Genomic DNA, 15,439 nt, shown 5'->3' with positions numbered 1-15,439 from the left:
CTGTCACGCGTACACTCAAAACACAAACCCCCTTTCGCAAATCTCAAAGGCCATAAAGCCCAGTTCTTTGCAACACCTCCAGATGGCGCTCGCCTCCACCACATCGCGGTCCACACAACAGGCCGCGTTTCTACCAGAAAGCTTGCCTTCGTGCATAGTGTTCGCCGCTAGCGTTTCCCGGTAAACATTGCAGTTACATAAGCTGCAATTGCTGGGAAGCGTGAGAAGCAGTCAGGGATCTTCGAATGCTATCGCGTTCCACTCTTAAGGGCGAAGCTTATGCGTCCTCCAAACTTTTGAAGACTCGGGAACATGGATGAAAATAAACTCGCAACTAAAGTGAACAACTATCTGTACTTGAAAAGCGTGGACACGGAATGGAGGAAGAGGTAAAGAAAGTTGGCAGCCAAGTACAGGGTAACTGAAATTGTAGATAGACTAGTAGGAATCATCAGAAAGAAAGTTAGAGGAACAGAGACAAACAGAATTTGATGTAAACAATTGAAACAAAAAGGACCTCGTGGATTTACAAGAATCAGAAGAAAGAAATTAGAAGGGAAAATCTGTACGATGACACAAAGGGTAGTATTTCAGGCTCGAGCCGGTTGCCTTATGGCAAAAACATACAGGAGCAAATATTCGGAACTAAGTGAGGCATCTGTATGCTGTGGCGAAAATCCGGAAACTACTCAGCACACTCTAATGGAATGCGAAAGGATTCATCCATTGATAACCGTAGGTAACATACACGTTCCGGAAGCGCTTGGGTTTAACGTGGACGAAAGCGTCGACCGGTCAGCACTCGAGATAAGCAGGAGACGCTTAAAGTATTGGTGGAAAAAAAAGCGGGGAAGAAATTGATACGACCGGGTATACAGTCATAGCTAGAGGTACAAGGTAGATTTTGAAGTAAAAAAAAATAAGGATATGTATAGAAAAATGCTAGATAAAAAACATGTATAGCATACATGATTCAATCAAGCAGGCTATAGGTGACTATTTGATAACGTCCGGTTTCAAATGCGATACCAATAAATCATCATCAAGATCATCATCTGCGGCAGCAGCCGTTCCGGCTGCGCGAGGGAAAGCAAAAGAAAGAACCAGAAAGCTCGCCTTCGTGCATAGCGCTAGCCGCAAGCGTTTTTCGGAAATTGCAAAAGCTGCAGTTGCCGAAAAGCGCGAGAAGCAGTCTGGGACTCAATGTTATCGCGTTCTACTCTTAAAGCCGAAGCTTAAACGACTCCCAAGCTTTCGCTTTCTTTTTCTTTTTATGAGGTTATCATCCACCATTCACGGCTGGCCGATCGCGAGGACAACGTGAGGAGACCACAGGTGAAGAGTGAGGATGAATAGTAGTGGAATAGAATCGCTACATAAAGCCCGGCCAGTTAAGAACTCGCGCATCCAAGATGTGCTCTACAGGGTAGATGACTCGTCATACAAAAAGCACACATCGAAAATAAAAAAAATTGGAGGACGCTTAAGCTTCGCCTTCAAGAGTGGAACGCGATAGCGTTCCCGTCGACCCGCCAATGGGTGTAAGACAATGGGCTACAGGGCAGCCATCACTTACGAGGCGCCCCGCATCAGACGCGGTGAGCGTCGAGCCATATGGTCGAGCAACGCGGCGTTCGGCGCAGCAACGAAACGTGCGCCTGAGCAAGCGGAGCGAACCAAAGAACTCGGTATCCCGGAGGGGGAAATGATGCACGCCAGCCAAACGCCGTGATCGGCACGGGCAGAGAGATAGAGAGATAGTGATCTAAAGAAAGGAAGGACGCTTGATTCTACAGAGGGAGCGAGCCGCGACAGCTCCAATGCGCACGTGGCGCGCCATCTGTCGGGGCAGCGCCGTACATGGAGAGGAGGGGGTCTTCTGTGTTTGCCGCAAGATGGCTCTCCGTGTGCGGAAAGCGCAGAAGAAATGCAACGAAACGCACTTCGCTACTCGTGTAATTGCGACTTCTGTAAGTTACATGTTCATAATTACCGATATACACCACAGTATAACTTTCCACGGCTCGTTTCGAAGGCAACACCGCATTCACTAGAGGCGCGTTTGTACCTTATGGAAGCATCGAAATCGTGGCTGAGTGGTAGCGTCTCCGTCTCAGCACTCCGGAGACCCTGGTTCGATTCCCACCCAGCCCATCTTGGAAGTTGCTTTTTATTTATGGAGTGCATGCCGTGATTTATCGCTCACGGTCAACGCCGCAAAACGCTGACGCCGACACCGACGCCGACACCTGACGCCGACACCGACACCGACGCCGACGACACCGGCTTTTCTGCGACACGAGCTCCTTAACGCTATCGCGTTAAAAAAAGAATAATTGAAGCGATACTTTCGAACCACTGCGGCTAGAAACAGTCATTCACACGCCGCGGTACTAGTGCGAAGAGTGGCCTCCGGCATTATTCATCTTTGATTTCAGTAAACCGGGGCTCCAGGGTCACTCCACACAGCACGGACCACTGCGCATCTGTATAGGATTAATGAACAGCCGCCGTACAGCTACGTACTACATATCGCGACAAGCACAAGCCTGGCATGAAAAGTGGCAACACTTCCGTGCTATAGCGCACGTGCTACTTCCGCTCTCTTCTGGATGACAGACGATGTAAGACGCACGTTATAACTGGACGTCTTCCAACTAGTCAAAGCTTAGTCATAGATATCCTCTATCTTTTTCATTTTTCCATTCAGATATACTGCGTCCTTTAGTGCTTTCAGTCAATTCGACCCAATTCCCAAATTTGTTTTTCGGACCTCCGCTCTTGCGGTGCATTTGCGCCGCAATATAGCGCGAGTGGAAAGAAGTATGCGTGCATCTCTCAAGCTTGGTGAACGCTTGAAAATGCGGAGTGATCGTGGATTAACCGGGCGCTAACTTATCTCTAGCTTAAGAGCTCAGTGTTAAAAATTTAACTATAGTGTTTAACGCCCCAAAACCACTGTCTGGTTATGAGGCACGCCGTAGTGGCACTTTCGAAGAATACGGGATATTGAGCGGAGAAAACGAACGACCCGCATAAAAAACTACAGAAAGGTGATGCGCCTTGGCAAAGATTTGTTTTGTTTGAAAGGCCAGGAGTAGAAGGACACGAACACCGAAGGAACGAAAAGGACGTCGCAAACGAAAGAAGGCCTATAGGAGAGAAACAAACGCAAGATAAACACCAAGGACAACACATGTCGTTTCTCCTGAGTTATAGTGTCTTCTAGCAGGCCTGCCTTCTCACGCCGAAAACCTGCCTGTGACACGGAGCGCATACGTATACTGGCTCAGTGAAAGAAAACAACGGACAGACACAGGGATAGGCTGTGCTCCGAATACCGCAACAGCGAATCCCTCCCGCACGCGCCATATACCAATCTACATATCGCTCACTTGCGGGTCTTGCACGGGAAGACTTCCTCTCCGCCCTCGGCCGTCGCTAGGACTCCCCTGGCGAACGATGCCGGCGGAGTCGCCGGGGCCGGCGGCGCTGTCTGCAACAACGCTGGCGCCGTGGCGGTGACGTCCAGCGAAGTGTCTTCGTCGACCGAGACTCCCTGCTGCTGCTGGCGCAGCCTCCGCCTGCTCCTCAACAGAGTGGGGTCCGAGTACGAGGCCTGGTCCCGGCAACCGCCGGGCACGGGCCGTTGGCACGGCGTCGACGCCACAGAGTCCCCCCGGGCCAGCCCGACGAGGTCCGAGGACGACACGTCCGGATGGCTCCTGCTCAGGCGCCCTGCGCACGCAGCAGCAGTGGCCGCGAGGGCCGGCAAGCGGTTTTCGGACGATCACCGTGTTCTCGAATGCACATCTACACAAGACAGGACAATGCGTATGTTAGATACCATTTATAGCATAGGGAGGGAAATAATGGAAAAGCGATGGCGGGGATTTTAACCAGAAAAGCGTCTGGTTGGCTACCCTACCTTCGGGAGAGGGGAAGAGAGGAAGCGAAAGAAGGGAAAGAGGAATGCGGTGATTGCGCTTATCCCCACTAGAGGGCTTAGTGGAGGTCAGTGGGTGAACGTGCGCACGTGTGCGGACAGCGCCACGTATAGTCCAAGGCGCTCGCACAAGCCAGTCGTTTTCGAAGAGCGCAAAAGTCCCTTCACTGCTCTCTTGGACGATGATCGATCGATGACTGCGGTCGACCGTCTAGACGCCGCATCGCATCTTAATGGGATAGTCTTTGTATATCGAATCGAGAACAGTGACATGATATGAGGTCCATGTTGTGATTGCCGCTGCAGAAATCGCACTTAGCGCTGTCAGCCACTGCAATTAGCACTGAAGAGGCCTCGCGAAATCAGCTCCTAATAACAAGCGACACAGAACAGATGCCTCGCGTCGGTGCCAGTCCTAGTTTTTTTTTACAAAAGTTACTCGGGTGCTAGTGGCTTACGCGAGTTACGAGTATGGCAATTCCGAAGACATTGGAATTATGGGTAGTCCATAGATTTGCCGAAACGTCGTCCTGCTGACTTCAAGCGACTTTGTGGAGTTGCAAATTAACGATTTTAAACAAAGTGAGGCATTATTAACGCAACAATTTTCCGTGGTCACGGCATGTGCGCAGAAACGTGTTGCCTTGTGCGTTTAGAAGGATATGCGTTCTCGAAATTTTCGATAGCTATAGCGTAATAAAGAACGCCAGAAGAACGTCTGAAGCCAGGAACATGAATATTGGGCAAATCTATGTACGCCCACGTGGAAGCTCCCACAGAATAAGCCAATCTCGAAGGCTATGTTTTTACTCACTACACACGCCGGAAACAATCGCATTGCCAGAAACACGTCATGGACACCATGTTTTGGACACCACCTATTTCCATGGCGTCTAAACCATTACAGGGCCAGAGTTCCCTCTAGTAATCTTCTTTTAGGAAAGCCTATGCTTTAAAGGGCCGCTGAAAGGCTTTAAAGGGCCGCTATTTCATGTCCCAATGCTGCGCAGCGGAACATGAGGACAACGCCGCAGCGGAGGATTTCCAATCAAGCTGGGACATGTTGGGTTTCTTAATGCACGCGTAAACCTCAGGAACAAACTTTCCTGGCTTACGTCTCCATCAAAATCGCGCCACATCGCGCTCAACGCGAGATTTCCGTGAACGCTAAGCCACAGCGTGGTTCACGCAACAAAACAGGCAAATCAACTTTTCTTTCTCTTGAGCGGCAGTTCCTCCAATATCATCGCTTGAAAAACGTTATCCCTCAATTCTTCATTTTTTTCCTCCGGGTGTAAGTGGGGACCGAAGAATTCGTTCTTTTCTGGGAGTACAAAAAAGTAAAGGGTAAATGCACTGAAAGCTAAGCCGCGGGCCTTGCGGCACTAAAACTTGGTTCCATGCTGACGGCGGTGCTGTCATTATCGATCTTTCCTGGTTGCCCACGTCCCCCGCAGAGAAGTGCGCCCGACATTAAACTGAGTCATCCATCACGTTAGGTTATGCTAACCACCAAGTAAAGCAGGTCGCCACGCCTAAGCACTTCATCCAAGTTGCGTCCCTGATGTGAATGATAGCGTCATAAACATGCAGTCTGCGTAATAAAGCAAATGACACAGGTTGCTCAGGACTCTCAGCCAAGTTTACTTTTCAGCTCGATCGAAAGTGGGATATGCTGTTGTTTATAACGTTGCACTTTCGCGTAGAAGAATGTATATTGGACAGACTAGCGCCTGCCTTAACGAAAGGCAACGCCAGCAAAACAACAATTTAAAGGGCACACCGTCACCACATCTCTCAGCACATTGTCGTTCATGTAGTTGTAAACAATTTTTTTTTAAAGAACGCACGTCATTTTCAGGTACGTGGATCAAAAAGCACGTGATATCGTGGTAGACCTCCTCAGAAGAAACACCACGAGCATGGCAATTCCGTCCCACCTATCAACTTGCACGATGGTGAAATCAGCCTCCTCGAAATATGTGGCACATACCAGTAGCCTGAGGATGCGCGCGCAGACGTAATGTTTGTATGTCATCTTTCTTATGTGCAATAAACCAGTCCGTTGTTAGCTCAACGCCTGTCCTGTGTAGTTCTCTGTCTTGTTTTGCTGTTATTGTTACGCTGCTTTTACTGTAAAATTATAAAGCGCACCAACTCGCCCAGTTTTAATGCGACAGCGTCATGGGCCCCTGTCGCAGAAAATCCAGTGTCGGGAGAGTTCACCGTGAGCGAAAATTTCAGTATATATTTAGGTATATGTATATGCCACGCCTTGCGATAAGGCACGCGGTATACGGGGGGTTACATTGCCACACCATTCTAGCAATAAAGTTGCTCATAATTTTCTTACATTCTTGACAAAGTTATTGCTCGGAATTTTGAGGATGACAGCCCACAAACAAATGTCATGAAACAAAACACCGACAGCGCATGCCTTTTATGTTAAATCTTCTCAGGCTTAAATATAAACAGTACGAAAAAAATAACATAAACCTGAAAATTATGTAATATTTTGGCGCGGTTGTGCATTGCCTCCGAGATCGGCCCACGCAAGAGGCCGCGTTTCTACCGGAGAGCTCGCCTTCGTGCATAGCGTCCACCGCCGGCTTTTCCCGATAAACATTACGGTTACATAAGCTGCAGTTGCCGGGAAGCTTGAGAAGTAGTCAGGGATCTTTGAATTCTGTCGCGTTGCACTCTTAAGGGCTAAAGCGCTTAAAAGGAAGCTTTAGCTCGGGTGCTCCCATCTAAATACGTATAAAAGGAGAATTCGCTTTTCTCGGCAGCCACAGCACCAAATTTGATGAGGTTTGTTGCATTTAAAAGGAAACCTTAAAATCAAGTGACTGCTGGTTTTGAATTTTTGATTTAGTCATCAATTGTTTATTAAAAATTGTCAAAAATCTAAAATGTTCAGAAAACGAAACTATCAAGTTTACAACTGTGTAACTCGGCAATGAAAAATGATATCACAATTTCGACAATTGCATCTAATAGTACATCTAAAGCGGACAAAATTGATATGTTACACATGAATCTCAAAAAAATTTAGTCATGTGGAAATACTGCTTTTGCAGAACCCTTGTATACAACGTAACAAATTCAGGTAAGCTATAAAATGACATACTGAATTTATCCCCTTTCATTTATCTAACGGGTGCCGTTTACAGAACCGCGATATCTGTTTTTGATGCAGAGCTACTAATTTGTAAACTTCATGCTTCTATTTCTTTCAAGCTTGCGAATTTTTCAAAATCTTTTCAACAAAATTCAGGCCCTAAATCGAATTTCCGCTTCCAACAGTCACTAAAATTCAACTTTTTCTCTCAAATGTAACAAATTTCATTAAAATGGTCCAGGGCTTATCTCAGAAAAACGTTTTTGCGTATTTACATGTATTTGAATAGGCCGCGTCGGAGTTGGGCCCGAGCTAAAGCTTCCTCTTAAGCATAGAGTTTCCTACAAAAATTACTAGAGAGAACTCTGGCGCTAGTGTCTACGGGAGCTGGAATGGAAGCCGTTGTCCCAGCATGGGAATTATGGGAAGTACATGGATTTGCCTAAACTTCGTACTTTTGGCTTCAAACGGCTTTTTGACTTTGTAAACTCGTTATTTTCAACAGCGTATTGCGTAATAAATAATTAAATAAACATCATTAAAATTGCCCGAAGGCAGGATTCGAACACAGGGACTCTAGCACAAAAGCCTGATATTGAAATCATTAAGCAACGGACGCATGTATCGACAAGCGAATGAAACGCCCTTATGAATTTATCGCGGGCATGCCAGTGCCTTGAGACGCTTGCCGCGTTTCGATTTGGCCACCTGGACAAGCTCAATCGTTACGATTAATAGCAATTGTACGCGTTCCCGGCGTCCTCTGCACTTCGAAGAATATAGATTGCGTTGAAATATACGACAATAAGATTTATATAGCGTAATATACAAAGCCCCAAGAACGTCTGAATCCACAAGCACGAAGATCAGACAAATCCATGTACTTCCCATCATTCCCATGGTAGGGCAACGACTGCGGCGCCAGAGTTCCCTCTAGTAATTTTGTAGAAAACTCTATGCTCTTAAGGGCACTCTTGCTCCCGCACACGTTTCGTCACGTGGGCGGGAACTACTGCGTCTATAGTTCGACCGATGGTTCGACGCACTGACGCAACCAACGTAACCGGACGCGGCCAACGCGTTCCGACGCGCCCGGCGTCGGGCGACGCTCACCTGCGCGCCGATAACGTCAGACTATAAACGTGCCTTTAAAGGCGAAGCTTCTCGAAATTTGTTAGCATTCTACTGCAAACAAACAAACAAACAGTCATGATTCAGTTTCGGCTCCGCCGCTGACGCGTACCGAAGAGCTGAAGGGGGCCATCGCCGTTTTTACGATCGGGCGCTTGGGGCTTCGGACTCCGTGTGCTGGGCAGTCGCACAGTGCGTACGCCACCTGGCCCGCAAGGATGACAAGGCGGCCCCACACTTCTGCCTGCACCGCGTGAGAAGCTTCCGTCGCAAGAGCCTAGGACGTGCCTGCTTGCAAGTCCTGGAAAGCCTAACCGACATTTTGCCCGGCGCCCTGTGTTCGTCGCAACGGCGCGAGGGAGTGGTCGACGACTTCGCCAGCATTCCACATTTCGTCTATAGGGCGCGCTGGGTAGTGTAAAGACGTTTCGGATGAAGGACGTCTTTAGTGTAAAACTGAGACTGCATGATCGCTTTGGTCATAGACTTCGACGCTTAGGTAATTTGCCTCTGTCATTTATACGTCTGCGTGCAAACTGGCGCCCTGTACGCTCTTATAGTTTTCTAGTCTTCCCCACTGCACGTCTGAGATCCTGGGCCCACACTTCCTGTCACAAAACAAGCAAATCAGTAAGCAATTGGGCAAGCAAGCAAGCAAACAATTTGCACTGGCTCTGTAGTAAGTGCGAAAGGTCATAACTATCGCTACAAATAAAAGCGTTTAGAAAAAAAACTTAATAACCCGTTCACCGTATTTGGATAAAAAGACTTACTTTCTAGAGCAAAATCTTTCATTTATTTGCTAAATTTGCAAGGCTGAGACTAATTCTGAAAGTTATATTGCAAAATATAGTTTAGAAAAACAGTCCGTGAACGGGGTTTGTTTGAAAGGATATGCTGGCATGAGGTGTGAGATATTGGTTCCTATGATGGTGTCGAGACTGTTACTGTGAATTGGGTTTGTTATCCTCCTTGCGGAATCATACCGTGATTGTCACTCAGTGTTCGTGTCGTCTCTTGTTTAAATAAACTTTTTCTAAACGTGTATACACACCTCGTGCACATCACTTCAAAATTGTGTAAAGTGTTCTGTCACATCATTATTGCACATAACCATAGTGAACACTGTATATATGAAACATCATTTTATACATGTGGCATTTAGTTTATGTGTAACTGTGTTTTTCCGTGGGTATATGTGATTATATGTTGGTGAGTGAGGACTCGGACACTATTTTGAAAACGTGCCGTGTTTCGTTCTTTTATATGTTATCGTCCTGGTGGAATTGTGCCGTGATTGTGACTCAGTGCTCGTATCGTCTCTTATTGAAATAAACTTTTTCTAAACACGATAAAAAAATTTGGCAGATACGCCATCTCAAATCCATACAACACCTCAGCATACATGAGAGGGATGTCCCAAAAGTGTAAGCAGTGATTCGTCAAAGAGCTTGAGAGGGAACACAAGCACCGCTCTGTCTAGTAGAAATGACTCAGTTGTCATCTAGTAAAGTGCTGTGTCACAAGCTTCAATTTTATGCGTGCGCTTTTTTGTGCTACCCCTTTTAATGCTTTGTCGAAATGGAGGTTGACGAACGGACGAAACAACCGATGAATATCAAGTTTCCCGTAAAACTGGGCAAGAATGGCGAAGAAATTTATCGAATGTTGCAAAAGGCACATGGAAACGACGCCTCAAAGGAAATAACTCTGTTCAAGTGGATCCAGCATTTTTGGTATAGCCGTGAGGACCCCAAGGACGATCCAACATCAGTATACCCCTTCGCCTCGTACGAAAACGAAAACACCAAACACCAATCGTGTGCATTCTCTTATGTTCAGGGATAACCTAATGGCTGATTGAATGATAGCGGAAGTACTTGGCTTGCGAAGGTCGTCTGATCACTGTATTTGGCTGAAAATGTGAAAATCGTGAAGGCTTCCGCCAAGGTGGTGCCGCAACTGCTGACTACCGAGAAAAAGTTGCGACGAAAAAGATGATGATTGAAAAACATCAGACGATCAGTGACGAATTCTTCCAAAGCGTCGTCACAGACGCCGAAACTTGGATTTACGAATACGACTTCGACCTGAAGTGGCAGAGCAAATAGATGCAAAGAATCGTACAGAAATTTTGAGAATTGTCGGCTAATTCGTGAGCATTCCTTGCCTCGACTGTTACTTCGTTTTTGCTTACTTGCTTTTCCTAGCTTATGCATATCTACCCGTCGCCTTTACTGTGTGGAAGAATGCTTACGCATTAGTAGGCAATCCTCAGAATTACTGCTTCATTTTTGCTGCTTATGTATATCCTGCTTAGACCATATCATAACATTCCAAACACGATTCCGCTCTCTACAAAGACGGGATAACTTTCTTTTATTGCTGCGTTCTGTACAATTTTACTTTTGTTACTTCTATTTCCTTTTTATTTTATTTGCTTTTTTCTTACAACCTGAGTGCGGTGACGTCATAAGTTTTTTAATGCTACCAATCATCTACTATTACACTGTTATCACATCTATACCAACCATGCTAGCATATCATTTTTTTATACTCTGCAGCCACAAAGCAGGCTTCTTTGCACGCACAGCAGTGATGTGAGAAAGTAAGCTTTCACGGGGCCATGACGAAAACAATTATATATATGTTCCTTTTTTTTATTCCGTAAGCATTTTTATGCCTACCCAACGAGGAAATCTGTCCGTTTGTTACGTAAGACGACGGGTTTCAACACAGGGCCCGCACCAGCGAGCGAATTGACCTTCGTGCTGCCTCTCGCGCCAAGGCGAACTAAGCGGCGAGAACACAGCGCACCCGAAGCTATCAGCGCTCGGCGCACTCTGTCCCCATCGCAGATCGCTTTCAAGATAGGACCCACGCGACCGCGCCATGCGCAGCCACCACCAGAGTGCGGTCGACCACGGTTGATAACGGTTCCCATCGAGAGGAGACAGCGTCTAGGGACGAGGTCTACTACCAAACGTGACACCGTTCGATTGCGTCACGTGCCACAGCACGCATCGGCCAGTGCTCATCGTCCACGAAGCAGCGGCATCGTGCAACCGCACCATTATATAACGTGAGTGAACACTGCTACTACTCGCACCTTCTTCGTCGTCTCATGCTGGTCTCAGTTAAAATCGCGGTGTTGCAACCGCGCTTCTCCGTTTTACGATTCCTTCGCGGTGTTTCTCGCAATTGTACCAAACATAGCAGAATACGAGGGCGAAACAGCAGGGTATTAGTAGCAAATGCTTACGCATCATTTAGATAACTCCCACAGGAGATTAAGCATGTATATGGTTATATTGCGCTCAGTTTTACACAGACGATATTAAGTGAAGGACGGGACGTGCACGGACTTGCGCTACGTCCGTCCACGTCCCGTCCTTCACTTAATATCTGTAAAACTGAGCGCAATATAACCATGAACGTTCACCAACTATCCCCCTTCATTGCTTTACTAAATATATGCATGTATTTTTTTTTTCATTTTCCCTTTTATTCTTATCGATTCTAAAGACACAAAGCATCTACACGTACGCCGTTATGACGATTAAATGTCTTAAATTCGCCAGTTATGCATTTATTTTGACACTTTTCGCGTTACGGACAGATTTTGCTGGGGTTCTCATCAAAGAATGCTTACGCATTAAAGAATTATACAGATTCCACCCACTGTGGGCATCAATACTATGCGAAGTATTTTGTTGGCGGCTGGCTATCCCACATCATTCCATGTTCCTCGAAGCGTTTCCAGGTGGATCGACGTGTTCGTGTAAGACGAGCAGTTATGTGTGTGACTACTGCAGCAAGACGACAGCGAAGACGACGACGATCGTAAGCGGATAGCGGCATGATTCGTATTCCGGCCGTTTGACACGAGTTTACGGCTTGTCGATGATCCGGTTCTACACAGATGACCGACGGGCGTAAGCGAAAGAAACACGGGATGTTGACTTTATCTGCGACTAACCTCTCTATTCAGAAATGCATCTTAAATTGAAGCCCATGCTTAACTTGATCTAAAGGACGCCTGGCATGAACGCGTCCAGTACACTCTTTCCGTGTCCTTCGACGCGTTCACGACAGGCGTCATTTATATTGACACGTGCACTTATCTTTATCGGGTGACCACGTTTCGCCGCTTAAGAAATGTAATCGCACAGCGCGGCACGCGCCTGCATGTATCCGAAGTTTCTGGAAAGTTATCGATGCTTCTACCCGGCTATCTGTTGTCGCCGAACCTTGTGTTATTTAATTTCAGGCACGCGGGCCCCAACGATTAGTCTGGAACATTCGACGACTGCTGTATAAAAGCCGACGCGCGTTACCCGCTGATCAGATTTTCGACGATCGCCGACCGTGTTCGCCGCTATCGTTGTGCTATAAGTGTAGCCTGTTTTGTGGGCACAGGTTCGCCCAATAAAAGTTTGTTTTGTCGTTCACAGTATTGCTACTGTGTTCTTTGACGTCACGACCACGTGACATCTGGTGGAGGTGCGGGGTATCGATCCCCGTACAGGCGCCCAAATTTTTAACTGGTGTGCGGGAGCGGCGACTTTTCCGGGCGTCAGCGCCGTATGACGCGGCGAGGCTGGAAACAGCCTAGTAGACGATGGGCCCAGCTGAGCGCGCTTTGTCCGCATGCGCTTAGCCTCAGACTGTTTCCAGCCTCGCCCCGTCAAACGGCGCTGACGCACGGAAAGGTCGCCGCTCCCGCACACCAGTTAAAGATTTGGGCGCCTGTACCTCTCGCTTACAACTTTCGACAACTGTGCCTCTCTGTCCTAATCAGTGATAAGGCAGCTGGCTACTTACTACAAGCGGCCCACGTGAAGGTCCTCGCGTATGCCGATGACGTCGCTGTGTTTTGCTCACACACAGACAGAACTCGCGAGGTTATATCTGTAATTGAAAAGTACCGTAAAAAACTCAGATATGTCAGATATGTCAGATAAACTGAGAGAGGAGTTGTGGTGTCTGACACACAAAAATCGGATGATGAGTTGAAATATTTGGCGCTCATAAAGTATTCTCAGCTGCGTGGTAAGTATCTTGGACTGCACCTTGACTGTTATCAGGACGCAGATGCATTGTGGAACGAGCAAAACAATATGATAGAGGAATAAGGTAACGGGTGGCAAGGTCGTTATTCGTCCATGTTTGCATGTCACGTATATGTAATATTTTTTTTCTTTTGTCCGAAGTGTGAGTTACATACATCGGGAGTCAATGTGCAAAAACGCCACCGCGTCGTTGATGTGTTCATTTGGGAATCAAGCTGGATGGGAGAGAACCCAGGCGGTGCAATCTCTTCTGTTCACTTAAGTATGGAAGCCTCAATCTCACCCACTTTTTTTCTTGTTTCTTTTTCTTTTTCTTTTTTTGCAACACGGCGTGTAGCGGTATGTTTTCTTGAGAGATCAGCCGGATAGCTTTCTCCGCACTTTGATACGCATGAGTTTACGTGTTCTTGTGCCTGCGTTTGTGGTGTCCTCATGCAGTGCACCGAGTGGTCTTGTAAAAGGATACGTAAAGGAAGTAGTCCTCGCGCTTCGAATACTGAATGCCCGATTTTCCATGGAACTCTTAAGCACGGCAGCTAAACAGAAGTCCTACAAAGTCAGAGTTCATACCATGGTTCCTATTCCCATGTATTGCTGAATATACAGAGGAGGTGTGGGACAATGTGTGCTGAAGAGAGTTGGAAGGATGCTACTTAAAGGGACACTAAAAACACATAAGAAGTCGACGTTTAAATATCATTCCAGAAACCTCGCAACGCTTGTTTCGTGCCAAAAAAGGACTTAGTTTACGAGAACATTGCATCTGAAGGGTCCGAATACCTTTTTCGCAATTCAAATCTCCCGCCACCCACCGGGGGGAGTGGTGACGCTGCATACGCCATCACCGCCCTTTGCTGCCATCGGTGAGTAAAACTACGCCCGACAGACGGCGGCACCCAGCCAAGACAGAGCGGTGGATTCGCCGCTGCAGCTGCTATTCGGTGAAGTGGCGTAGACCGTTCGGGTATCCCGTGGCATAGCATGGAAGTTCAATTCTCTGCTACTCGTGCTTTGTGCGAGTTTCGCGAGCCAGCAAAACCAGCGCAGCACTACGCCATAACGAAAATGCTGAAACGCGAAAGCGTGGGCGGCGCGGAGTCGAGCGAAAACGAAACCTTTCGACCGCCCGGGTCGTTGTCAAGAGTAATTTTAATTGGTTATTTTTCCTAAAAATGAAATAGAGCTGGATGAGTAGCATTTTATTTCGTCTTCTAATACCATACAATGACGTTTTTTGCAACCCTAAAAATGAAATACAGCTGGATGAGTAGCATGTTATTTCGTCTTCTAACACAATACAATGACGTTTTTTCAACAAGTGGTTGAGCACTAGTGACAGAATTTCAATCGGGGATCTTTCTTTTTATTTTAATAAAACGGCATAGTAAAGCTCTTTCTGCGAAAACCTGGCTTGAACAGAAAGGCTTATTCGTACCTTGGTCCAATGGATGCTTACTTCGTAAGAAACTGGAAACGATAGGACGTGTTTTCATAGACTGCCGGGTCCCCATATTTTTCTGGGATGTCCTTCAGCATACTGTTCATACGGAATTGCCTTTAGACACATATACAATCGTATTTCCACCAGGTGAATACAAGAGAGACGTACAGTGTGACGTCAGCGTGCTTGTGTAGGCCTCCACAGTATATGGAAGACACGTATAGAAGAAAAGCATGCAGATGCCGACGTACGTTCTGTGCGCAAAAACTTAATCGAGAGTGTCGCGTATGCAAAAGAGATACAGGGTGTTCGACGAAGACTTTCAATTTTTTTTAATTTCCTGTGGCAGATACAATTCTACTCCATAAAAGGCGGACATCACTAGCAAAAAAAAAAAGAAATTAAATGCGTAACTGTGTAATTAACAAAAATTCACAAATTAAGTTGTTAGCTAATTACCTTATGGCACATATTGCAATTTAAGTAAAATTCTAGCTCGTGAGACTACAAGGTATATCCAGTTGAAAAGAATTGTCTGAATGACAGCATCTACGAGATGTGCGCCGTAAAACTTGCGGTAAAAATGCACTGTTGTTCACTTGCTTTCTTAACGAAACGTCGTTTTACGCATTGAATCACAAAAGTAACTGGAACGCAAATGCATTTCTCCGCTAAATTCAGGAATTAATGTCTCGAAACTGGTGTCATCCTGAGCATTCGTTTCAAGT

The 15,439-nt window shown here is 46.6% G+C and overlaps 1 protein-coding gene across 3 annotated transcripts in view; it reads right to left on the bottom strand.

Annotated features, from left to right (window-relative positions):
* Positions 1-15,439, bottom strand: part of LOC139054676 (multiple C2 and transmembrane domain-containing protein 1-like) — a 270,471-nt gene that overhangs the window by 97,943 nt on the left and 157,089 nt on the right. For all 3 annotated transcript variants that reach the window (XM_070532088.1, XM_070532089.1, XM_070532087.1), the window contains exon 3: positions 3,396-3,738. In XM_070532088.1, coding sequence (XP_070388189.1) covers positions 3,396-3,738 — 343 coding nt within the window. The remainder of the gene's footprint in view (positions 1-3,395; positions 3,739-15,439) is intronic.

Source organism: Dermacentor albipictus, chromosome 1 (genome assembly GCF_038994185.2).
Source record: "Dermacentor albipictus isolate Rhodes 1998 colony chromosome 1, USDA_Dalb.pri_finalv2, whole genome shotgun sequence".
Classification (NCBI taxonomy): Eukaryota; Metazoa; Arthropoda; class Arachnida; order Ixodida; family Ixodidae; genus Dermacentor; species Dermacentor albipictus.
The sequence above is the reverse complement of the archived record's forward strand: the minus strand, read 5'-3'. Positions and strand labels throughout refer to the sequence as shown.